This window comes from Myotis myotis, unplaced genomic scaffold, assembly GCF_014108235.1.
Source record: "Myotis myotis isolate mMyoMyo1 unplaced genomic scaffold, mMyoMyo1.p scaffold_m19_p_1, whole genome shotgun sequence".
Lineage (NCBI taxonomy): Eukaryota > Metazoa > Chordata > Mammalia > Chiroptera > Vespertilionidae > Myotis > Myotis myotis.
Window position 1 is genome coordinate 24,673,629 of NW_023416313.1, and position 12,111 is coordinate 24,685,739.

At 35.7% G+C, this 12,111-nt stretch overlaps 1 protein-coding gene across 16 annotated transcripts in view; it reads right to left on the reverse strand.

The window, feature by feature from the left end:
- Positions 1-12,111, reverse strand: part of PDS5A (PDS5 cohesin associated factor A) — a 107,316-nt gene that overhangs the window by 47,576 nt on the left and 47,629 nt on the right. For 15 of the 16 annotated variants that reach the window (XR_004971458.1, XR_004971460.1, XR_004971459.1 and 12 more), the window contains 4 exons: positions 9,305-9,420; positions 6,456-6,550; positions 5,419-5,564; positions 411-562 (listed from right to left, as the gene is read on the reverse strand). Coding sequence is in view for 13 of the 16 variants with exons in the window: in XM_036331676.1 (XP_036187569.1) it covers positions 411-562; positions 5,419-5,564; positions 6,456-6,550; positions 9,305-9,420 (509 nt within the window). In the remaining 3 variants the exon portion in view is untranslated. The remainder of the gene's footprint in view (positions 1-410; positions 563-5,418; positions 5,565-6,455; positions 6,551-9,304; positions 9,421-12,111) is intronic. The other variant, XM_036331718.1, reaches the window with a different exon arrangement.

Consider the following 12,111-nt stretch of genomic DNA (forward strand, 5'->3'; position numbering starts at 1 on the left):
GTCAGTTGTGCAAGAGCATACACCCAATAAAGGGCAGAATGAACATTTGGTCTCTAGTCTGAATCCAAAGCCTATGCCTATTTCACTATTATTATGCTACCTTACAATCTTGGCTAGAGTCTTATACAAACACTAGAGGCCCGGTGCACAAATTTGTGCATGGGTGGGGCCAGGCCGGCTGGGAGGAGGGGCTGCGGGCAGTTGGCCGACTGGCCCCACCCCCTGGCCAAACTCCCAGTCAAGGGGACAATTTGCATATTAGCCTTTTATTATTATATGGGCTAGCATGCACAAATATATGGAAAATAGTTTCTAAACTTAGAAGTTATTAAAAAATTAAATAGAATTTCTATTTTTTTAGAAATTAAAAGCACCTTTATATTCAACCATTCTAGCAACATATTACTCACTTGTCATCGATGCTATTCTGATAATAAATATGCAAAAGTTTGTCTTTTATCCAGCTCACTTTCTCTGCAGCTTCCTTTCCTGCTTCACCATGAAGACAGTATTTCTTATAAAGCTGAGCCAAACCCATCATAGCTTCTTTTCTTACTCGCCACTAGAAAGTATAAAGTTTATTGAATGAGCTAGATATCAAACTTTAGTATACCAATCTGCAAAAATTGCCAATTCTTTACTAGGTTGTACTATTAGACTTATGTGTACAAAAACAGCACAATATTTTTCATAAGAGGCAGACAAACTGTTTAACCAACAATTTTGAATATGCTCTGACTTAAAAATCAGGCTACTTTAGAAATTATCCAATGCCCTGACCGGTTTGGCTCATTGGACAGAGCATTGGCCTGTGGACTGAAAGGTCCCAGGTTCAATTCCGGCCAAGGCTTGCGGGCACATCCCCAGTAGGTGTGCAAGAGGCAGCTGATCGATGTTTCTCTCTCATCGATGTTTCTAACTCTCTGTCCCTCTCTCTTCCTCTCTGTAAAAAATCAATAAAATATATTAAAAAAAAGAAATTATCCAACGCAAATTCTGCTAAATCATCTGCCAACTTATTTTCCTCAAAGCCAAGCAATTGTAAATCTTAAAAAGATTTCATTCAATTCTGTCTAAAAAAAATTTGGCCAAGTTTTAGAAGCAATTAAAGGGTAAAAATATATGAAATGCACTCTGTACACAAAAAAGAATGGTTTATCCTAGTTACATCCCATTTGATGTTAGCTGAGAACAAGAGAAAAATTTAATACCAAGATCCTGGAATTACTAAATTGGAAAGCACCTTGGAGAGCTTCTTATGTGAACTTCCCTACCTTAGAGATTACGAGGGCAAATGATTTACCTAGCCACATCCTAGTCAGTGAAAGACTCTGTGGAACTTCTAGAGTTTGGGATGGTTTACTAGTTGGAAATAAAGGTAGTTGGAGGAGGGTGTACAGAAAAGGAGACTATAAAAACATAGTTAGAACCATGATAAAAATAGATAACCAGGAGAACCAAGATGGCGGCATAGGTTAACACCGGAGTTTGCTGCTTTGAACAACTACTTCAAAAGTGAAACCAAAAAACGGAAGGGACATCACCCAGAACCACAGGAACGCTGGCTGAGTGGAAGTCCTACAACTAGGAGGAAAGAGAAACTCATACGGACACTCAGAGGAGGCGCAGTGCTGAAGTCAAATTCTGAGGTGCGGAGTGCGCGGAGCGGGCTGGCGGCAGAGGGCGCGGTTGGCGTTTTCAATCAGGAGGGAGTCGCAGACTCTGAGCTCCAGATCCGGGCGAGTCTTTAGGGACCCAGACTCAAACGGGAGAAGCGGGACTGTCTGGCTTCGGTCAGAGCGAGTGCAGCTTTCTCTCTGAGCTTTGCAGCGGGTGCTGGGACTCAGAGAGGCAGAGCCCCTGGGGACAGGACTGAGAGCCGCCATAACTGCTCTCTCCGGCCCACCCTGTTGATCCTGTGCGACCGGCCCCGCCCAAGCCCTGCACAGAGGCATTTGCCAGATAGCCTCAGGCAAAGGCTAGATTAGCACCTCCCTAGAGGACAGAAGTTCTCTCACTGCTGACACAGCTGATTCTCATAGCCACTTGGCCTGGAGGTCAAACCCTCCCTGGAATTAGCTACAACAATCAAGATTTAACTATAAGACTGCGAACAAAGACCACTAGGGGGTGCACCAAGGAAGCATAACAAAATGCGGAGACAAAGAAACAGGACAAAATTGTCAATGGAAGATATAGAGTTCAGAACCACACTTTTAAGGTCTCTCAAGAACTGTTTAGAAGCCGCCGATAAACTTAATGAGATCTACAAGAAAACTAATAAGACCCTCGATCTTATATTGGGGAACCAACTAGAAATTAAGCATACACGGACTGAAATAACGAATATTATACAGACTCCTGACAGCAGACCAGAGGAGCGCAAGAATCAAGTCAATGATTTGAAATGCGAGGAAGCAAAAAACACCCAACCGGAAAAGCAAAATGAAAAAAGAATCCAAAAATACGAGCATAGTGTAAGGAGCCTCTGGGACAGCTTCAAGCGTACCAACATCAGAATTATAGGGGTGCCAGAAGATGAGAGAGACCAAGATATTGAAAACCTATTTGAAGAAATAATGACAGAAAACTTCCCCCACCTGGTGAAAGAAATGGACTTACAGGTCCAAGAAGCGCGGAGAACCCCAAACAAAAGGAATCCAAAGAGGACCACACCAAGACACATCATAATTAAAATGCCAAGAGCAAAAGATAAAGACAGACTCTTAAAAACAGCAAGAGAAAGAAACTCAGTTACCTACAAGGGAATACCCATACGACTGTCAGCTGATTTCTCAACAGAAACTTTGCAGGCCAGAAGGGAGTGGAAAGAAATAGTCAAAGTGATGAATACCAAGAACCTACAACCAAGATTACTTTATCCAGCAAAGCTATCATTCAGAATTGAAGGTCAGATAAAGAGCTTCACAGATAAGGAAAAGCTAAAGGAGTTCATCACCACCAAACCAGGATTATATGAAATGCTGAAAGGTATCCTTTAAGAAGAGGAAGAGGAAGAAAAAGGTAAAGATACAATTTATGAACAACAAATATGCATCTATCAACAAGTGAATCTAAGAATCAAGTGAATAAATAATCTGATGAACAGAATGAACTGTTGATTATAATAGAATCAGGGACATAGAAAGGGAATGGACTGACTATTCCTGGGGGGGAAAGGGGTGTGGGAGATGCAGGAAGAGACTGGACAAAAATCGTGCACCTATGGATGAGGACAGTGGGTGGGGAGTGAGGGCGGAGGGTGGGGCGGGAACTGGGAGGAGGGGAGTTATGGGGGGGAAAAAAAAGAGGAACAAATGTAATAATCTGAACAATAAAGATTTAATTAAAAATAAAAATAAAAAATAAATAAATAATAATAATAAAAAAAGAACCATGATAGTAAAATGTAATAAAGCAATAACAAAAAAATATATTTGTCTCAATAACAAATCAGAGAATACAATCTTTAGTTTAAATTTAAACTCCCTAATAAATTTGTGTAGTGGACGGAATGAAACTTTGTTCCCATACAACAGGTAATAGATGGTTTGTAACATTTGTTACACAAAACCAAATAATTTAAGCAGTAAAACCTAAGATTAAGTCCTGTCCTTACATTTTATAGAGAAAACAAATTTCAGAAAGGCTATACCCAAGGCCATCTAATTTATTACTTCTAAAATATCCAATAAGGCTGGGCCGGCATGGCTCAGTGGTTGAGCATTGACCTATGAACCAGGAGGTCACGGTTCGAATCCCAGTTAGGGCACATGCCCGGGTTGTGGGCTCGACCCCTAGTAGGGGGCGTGCAGGAGACAGCTGATCAATAATTCTTTCTCATCATTGATGTTTCTATGTCTCTCTCCCTCTCCTTTCCTAAAATATCCAGTAGTGCTATTATGAGCATATCACATCATGCAGTCTCAGGAAGATTCATTCAGTCACTCTTTCTGAAACTATAAACAAACATTGACAGAAATAGGAACGAAATGTTCCTAAAAAGAGGAAATAAAACAAACAGCAATACTTTAAACTGGTATGTGTGGGCTGTGGGGTGGGCCAATTATCAAGTTACTACTATGCAGAGTATCATTTCATTTAAATTAAAGTCAAGGGGGGGAAACTTTTCAAAGTCAGAATTATTGACATACCTGAACAAGTTAAACAGTGTCTATGCTACATAACTGCCTTTCTTGACTATTTCAAAAGGACTTAAAGAATACAGCTTGCTTTATTTCATAACCAATAAATATCACTTCTATCCTGAAATTATAATTAAACTACACTGGATTTGGGAGAACAGCAGGTTTTCAACTACGCCCCAATAAAATAGCACAGTGCAAAGACAAACCTTTGTTAAAGACGTTTATAAGTAGCACATCTAATCAGCCTGTCTTGCATGTCTGTCTTTTGCTCATGGATGACACTATGCCTTAGCAATTGCTATTGCTGTTCTTAATACTACTTTTCCATATAACCCACATGTATGTGTTTTAATTTTTAAAAAAATGTATTGATTTTAGAGAGAAAATAAGAGGAAGAGGTATTTTTTCCCCACTTATTATTTATGCATTCCTTGGTTGATTCTTATATGTCCCCTGACTGGGGTTTGAACCCACAACCTTGGCACATGGGGATGACGCTCTAACCAACTGAGCTACCTGGCCAGGGCAACCCATGTTTTTAACTGCTTCCACACGGTGGACACCACACAAAAAGAGCAAATAAACACACAACTGTGATTTCTGCCCTTAGATTGGCATACCAATATGAAAACATCATAGTCAGATAAAGTATGATTATCTTTTAGTTAAATGAATGACAGCATATCCACCTAAATTACAGAATACAGTCCCTTTTGAAAATATTTACAGGTGATCAATCACTACTCTTTCAAAACTCATCATACAAGTGAAAAGGTAAAATAAAACTTTAGCTTTTAAAAAATATATTTATATTGATTTTAGAGAGGAAGGGAGAGGGAGAGATAGAAACATCAATGATAACAGAGAATCATCAATTAGCTGCCACCTGCATGCCCCCTAATGGGGGTGGAGCCCACAACCTTGGCATGTGCCTTGATTGGGAATCAAATTGTGACCTCCTGGTTTTTGGGTTGACACTCAACCACTGAGCCACACTGGCCAGGCTAGCTATTCTTTTTAAAAGGTAAGCTAGAAGCAAACCATGCATGCCTTAAGATCTGAAAAGCTATAGAATACAGTGTATCCATTTATGAAGGTAATTTAAAAATACACAGAAATACAAATTATTAGCTCTTTATTTGGCAGTGTATTAAATTTGATTTTCACACAAAAAAGCTTTAAATATAATAATAGAAAATAAATTCTATTGCAGTTAGTAAACAATTTAAACAAAGTAAATTACAAAAGAGTAAGATTCCTCAGAGTTTACCCGTTTATCCAGTGTTCTTTCCCTTACAAAGCCAAGTAGCTGATCATTTACTAAGGCAAGGTCTCTTTTGGCAGCTGTTATTATGGTAACAATGACATCATGGCGAATAGCTTCTTCTGGGTCGTGTGATCTAACTTTCAAATATTCTGTAAAAAGAGAAAAAACTAAAAATAAATGTTGGCTATCATATCTGTCATGTTCAGAATGATAGAAGAGTCTAATGCTTTAAGCTTTTGTCCACAATGTTTACAATATTTATAAAATGTGCATAAATTTAAAGCATTTTATTTTTGAGGTGGCAATACCCTATGTAAACACAAAATAAACTATACCATAGTATTTACTACTGCACAATCATATCCAAATAAATAATGTATTTTACATCAACTATTCTGGAAAAGTCAAATCACAACACAGTATCTAATTAAACAGATTACAGTTTAAGTTACAGTACAAATTAAGACTGAAAAAAGAAAAACAGTAAAAAAGGCTTATAGTAAGTTTGCTGATAGGTATATATCTGCACATTACACAATATAAAATACAGAATTAACATTCTATGGCCTATAAAAAATTCCTGAATATTTACAATATAAATAAAATCAAAACAAAAAAATGTTACTCCCTCTTTTTTGGTGAACAGCATTTTGATAGAAGCCATTTATTTGCCATTACCAAATAAATAGGTTCAAATGCTCTATGTTCAAGTGAATAATAAGAAATTCTAGTCTAGTCCAGAAGGTAACCACTTTCTTAGTTATTAATTGATGTTACTATGTTTAATTTTCACATAGGTATAGCGATTTCATAATAATATATCATAAAAGCCTACTTCCTCAAACTATGATTTCCAAAAAATTCTAAAGGATTACAATATGAAGATTTCAAATATACTTTTATTATATTAACATGAAATCATTTACTACTCCATGGCTGATATAGACCTGAAATAGTGCCTGCCAGAATTAAAATCTAATTCAAAAACTGAAGTTAAGGTTAAAGGCCACATCTAAAATAATATAAACCAGCTACCTTACCTGTGAGATCCTTTGCTAAATCTGGGTGATTCATTAAACAGTGACTGGCAAATTTCACACTTTCTAATCTCACAGGAACATGAATGTCATTAAATCTACATATGAAAAGATTGCTAAATATTAGTTGTAAGGCAAAATAATTATTTTCAAATAAGGTACACATATCTAACATTATGTAAATGCCTATAAACATGAAATTACTGATTAGAAAGTGTGATTATTCTGACAATTAACATGTTCTGAAGGAAGAATATAAAGTAAAACAATAATTTCACAAAAACAGTTTGAAAACAGAATTTATTTACCATTCTAAAACAAACAAAAGGCAGTCTAAACACATCTCCCAACCCACACTACCAACAACTTTGTAGAGCCCAAAATGTAAGAGTTTAAAATTATTCTATAAAACAAACAAAATAAATATTTGAAACACACAAAATCTACTTGAAAATATTTTTCTATGAGGAAAATACCAGGGAGATGTGAGGTAGAAAGAAATCATATATGAGGCAGATCCAGAAGTTCAAAGATGAGTACATGAAGTGCATGTGTCATACTGCCTCACAAACAAAGTTTCATGTGGACAGGACCAACATTAAAATGCTCTTTTAAAGGTATAATATATTGTAAGAATTCAACACCTAAGAAATACCACATGTGAATTCAAAACTGCACATAAAAAAGACTGCATATAAAATAATAATAAGCTGAATAACTCAAATTTTAAAATTTTGGACAGTTTGAAAACCAACTATTAATGATAATGTGATTTTAAATAGCAGGAAATATTGTTACTTTTTAAGTGATCTCATAAACAACCAATTAGCCTGGCCAGTGTGGCCCAATGGTTGAGTGTGGACCCAGGAACCAGACAGGAGGTCACAGTTTGATTTCCCAGATTCCCAAGCAAGGCACATGATCGGGTTTCTGGGCTCAATCCCCACTAGGGGGAGTGCAAGAGGCAGCCAACGGATGATTCTCTCTCATCAATGATGTTTTTATCTCTCTCTCCGTCTCCCTTACTCTCTCTGAAATCAGTAATAAAAACAAAAACAACAAACAAACAAAAAACATATTAAAACAAAAAAACTCCACAACCAATTAAACTAAAGCTATTTAATAAATGTTTTAATTTTAATGTCCATGCCTACTTTCTTATCCAGAGATAATCAATCATATTTTAATAAATTCTTGCATTTAGGGTTTATAATTTTCTAACTGCCAGAGAAAAATAAAAACGCTATTTATGACCAAGTTAATTACAAAGTATCAAAACACTTATTGCTAAATAATTAAGGAAAATAAAACAGACTGTTAATACTTTTCCATGAATCAGAAACCCATTGCGGGAAATAGCAGTGAATCTAAAACTATAAAGAAAGCTCTGCCCAGCCGGTGTTGCTCAATGGTTGGGTGTCGATCTATGAACCAGAAGGTCACAGTTCGATTCCCAGTCAGGGCACATGCCTGGATTGTGGGCTCGATCCCCAGTGTGGGGCGTGCAGGAGGCAGCCGATCTATGATTCTCTCTCATCACTAATATTTCTATCTCTCTCTCTCCTTCCTCTCTGAAATCAATAAAAATATATTTAAAAAAAGAAAATTATTTTAAAAAAAGGAAAAAAGAACACTCTTATGGTTTAGTTTTTACAAGTAACACAAGTAAAAAAAGGATTCTTGAATTTTGTTTTGTTATAAATATTGAAGTCAATCACAAGGACAGAATTACTCCTCTACATATTGACAAGTACACTTCTTCATTCTTTCTACTCTAATTCTTATAAATTTAAGCTTGGTTATTTAAATATTACTTAATCCTATTAAGACCTTCAAAGTGTAAGTAAGTTATCATTATGTCAGTGTCCGAAATTTCTGATTTGTTCTATTTTAGTGTTTAACCTAAGACTATTATTACAAGGAGTATTATATCGAATTTACTTTAAGAAAATTTCTGAGCACATTTTCTGAATAGGTTCAATTAAACAATGGTAAATCTCAAATGCTCTCCAGAATACTAATAGTAAAAATTGACTTTTTAATCAAATTTTGAAACAAAGAAATATGTACAGGAATGCAAAGGGGAATTTAATACATTGCATAGATTTTTTCCAACCTTAACATCAAGTTGATAGAAATGTAATAATTCTAAGTTCTTGAGAGGGAACCTTAAAAACTATTTGAGTGAAGAGGAATGGTATTTTCAATTTCAAAATCAGACGATACCAAATTAGTTCAAAACATACACCATGCAATTAGACATGCTACAGACCTAAAAGATAAGCACTAGTAAATGAATTGGTGGACTGAAAAATGGCATAAGTATGCCTTCACTTACATGTTTTATTTAAAAATCTTAAGATTTTGAACACTCTTAGATGTTTCCTATTTATTCTAATGACATTATTTAGCACAAAAAAGATTAAAACTGTTATGTGGATAAGCAATAAGCCTTCTTCATAAAAATCTGTCTTCTGCCGAAACCAGTTTGGCTCAGTGGATAGAGCGTCAGCCTGTGGACTGAAAGGTCCCAGGTTCGATTCCGGTTAAGGGCATGTACCTGGGTTGCGGGGACATCCCCAGTGGGAGATGTGCAGGAGGCAGCTGATCGATGTTTCTCTCTCATTGATGTTTCTAACTCTCTATCTCTCTCCCTTCCTCTCTGTAGAAAATCAACAAAATATATTAAAAAAAAATCTGTCTTCTAATTTGTTCTCCAAGAAAGATAGCAACACAGATACTAAAGAAACAAACACTTATCAATTAAAGTTTTGATATATGTGTGGTTTTAGTGGACCATATTGAATGGTCTCCAAAATATAAAGAATCCATAGAATTGTATGTTCTCTTACCGTCCAAGAAAACACTGCCAAAGAGGACGATTCTGTGTTGCCAAATCAGAATCTTTAGAACCAAACAATTTAGCTAAAAGTCGAACAACGGCTAATCGCTCTTCTCCATCATTGCTCTAAGGGAAAAGAGAAAATAAATGAATCTGGCAATTTATTCATTAGATCATAGAAAACAAAATGAAACATTCCCCAAAAGCTAAAGTTTCATATTCTGCTTATAGTGATATGAGAACTTTAAAATACATGCTCTCCTTTACTATGCTGATATTGTTTTGATTCTATGTTAGATCATATCTGGCTCTTTGCTCTTACTTCAAACCCTAGCAGCTGCTAATATATGCCTACTTCCCTGCTCGTTTTCAGTCTACACAGATGTTACAGAAGTAAGGTAATCTTCAATTTTAACGTTCCCTAAGGCTCCTAGAAAAAATTCTGTGAAAGGAGAAGCTGCAAATAATTCCCATCCTAATAAGCCTTTTTTTTTTTTTTTTTTTAACAAGAAATCGTTCCTGCCGAAACCGGTTTGGCTCAGTGGATAGAGCGTCAGCCTGCGGACTGAAGGGTCCCAGGTTCGATTCCGGTCAAGGGCATGTACCTGGGTTGCGGGCATATCCCCGGTGGGGGATGTGCAGGGGGCAGCTGATCGATGTTTCTCTCTCATCGATGTTTCTAGCTCTCTGTCTCTCTCCCTTCCTCTCTGTAAAAAATCAATAAAATATATTAAAAAAAAAAAAAAAAAAAAGAAATCGTTCCTATAATTTGAGCTCCAAAATAAACCCATGTCAATTAAGGTTTTGATATGTAAAGTTTTAAACAAGGATCGATCCTCTGTTGACTGAAGAATAAAACACAGAAGAATGTCATAATTCAGGGAAACTCATTTTAATAGAAGAACAAGAATGTTAATAAGAAGATATTAAACTGAGTACTACAAAAAGCAAAACTTAAAAGTTGTTTTTGATAGGGGCTTCCTATTTTCTTGTCCTGAATCAATATGTTACGAAAATTTTGTTCCAATTTCACTAGTGATGTCATGTCTTAATATAAATTAAGTTACTCTGAAACCATAAGGTGTTTTTAAAAATCAGATATTCACTAGGAAAATAAAGGCAATGACTAAAAGCAACTGCTGATTTTTTAAATATTCAAATACAATGTCTAAAGCAATACCAGAAATCCAATAACAAATATTCATGAGAAAAAATAGTAAGTTAAAGAAGAAAAAGGAGCATGAGATATAATCTTTTCTTTATGATTCCTTATCTTCACTTTCAGGAATAGGGATTTTATGGATAAAATGGGCACATGTATCAAACATGAAAAATGAAAATGTTATGAAGCTTTATTGAACACTTATAATCACAAAACGACTTACTTCGGCAAAGTTTTTCTCAGGCAATGTGACAAGCAGATTAGTGCTGCCTTTTAGTAAGTACAATCGACTAGCCAACATGATTTATTTTTTTAAAGAAATCAATCTATCTCTTAAATGTCAAACACTAGAATAAGGGGAAGTCTTATTCTATTTACAAGTGACTACTTTAGTAGCTTAGTGATTATTTCAAATGATGTTATATTTCACATCTATGTATTTAACTACTGAAATAAAAATAAGTGAGAACTCCGAATATATCAATACGTGGAACAACAATTGATATTTTTCTCTCTCTCCCTCCCCCCCCCTTTTCTTCGCTTCCTCCCTCTCCTTCTCTCTAAATCAAATAAAACATTTTTAAAAATGAAAAAAAAAACACTGTTTAAAATAAATTCCTTGAGTGAAGTTGGAATATAATTTATAGTGATGGTATAATTTTTTGATGCAAAAATGATGTACAACTATATTATTAATCTATCCCAAAGTGTAAAATTATCTCATTAAGATATTACATAATACATTGTTTGACTATAAATACATATATACATCTTAATAATTAAAACAGTGGACAAATATTAGAGATTTTGCATCAACAATTTGCCAGTGACTTTCTAAAAAAACCCCACAAACCTTAAAAGGCTGCTTGTAGTTTTCATTTCTTTTTAGAAATGGTAACTAGAAAAGATACCTAACTCTAACTGATTCAGAATAATTCTCGGAAACTTCACTCTAACCAAAATAAGGCAATAGTAACTGGGGTTTGGTGTGTTTTTTAAAAAGATTTTTAAGGAGAGAGGAAGAGAGAGGGAGATAGAGAAAGAAAAATCAGTGTGAAGGCAGAACATTGGCCGGTTGCCTCCTGCACCAGCCCTACTGGGGAGGGAGCATTCAAATTGGGCATGTGCCCTGACCAGGAATCGAACCAGCAACCTTTGAGTGCATGGGACAATACCCAACCAACTAAGCAACACTAGCCACTGCAATACAGTAACTGTTTTACAGAACTTTTAAATTTGGGAAATAAATATAAATCTCTCTCTCTCTGCATGCCATGAAAAAAGGCTTAAATGTAAAATGTGGCAAATTTCATGATAACTACAGCCAAGACTGCTAAGTAGGACAACTCCAGGGTACCCCTGAAACTTAAGAGAATAGCACTTTGTGGACCCATGCAGTAGCCCAGTACAGACTAAAATCAAACAGATTGTAACCTGTGACTCTTAACTATTAAAAGTTGTAGCTATACTCAGAGATATAACTACAGAAAAATCACCACAGTAATACTGGTAACTCAAAAAGGGGCACCCTAATTATATATAGATAGTACCTAAACTATTCTGAATTTCAGTTTCATTATTCAGGATGAGAAAAGTAACACTGGTACAGTATAGGGCTGCAGCCAGGAGCAATTAATAACACAGGTGATGGCATC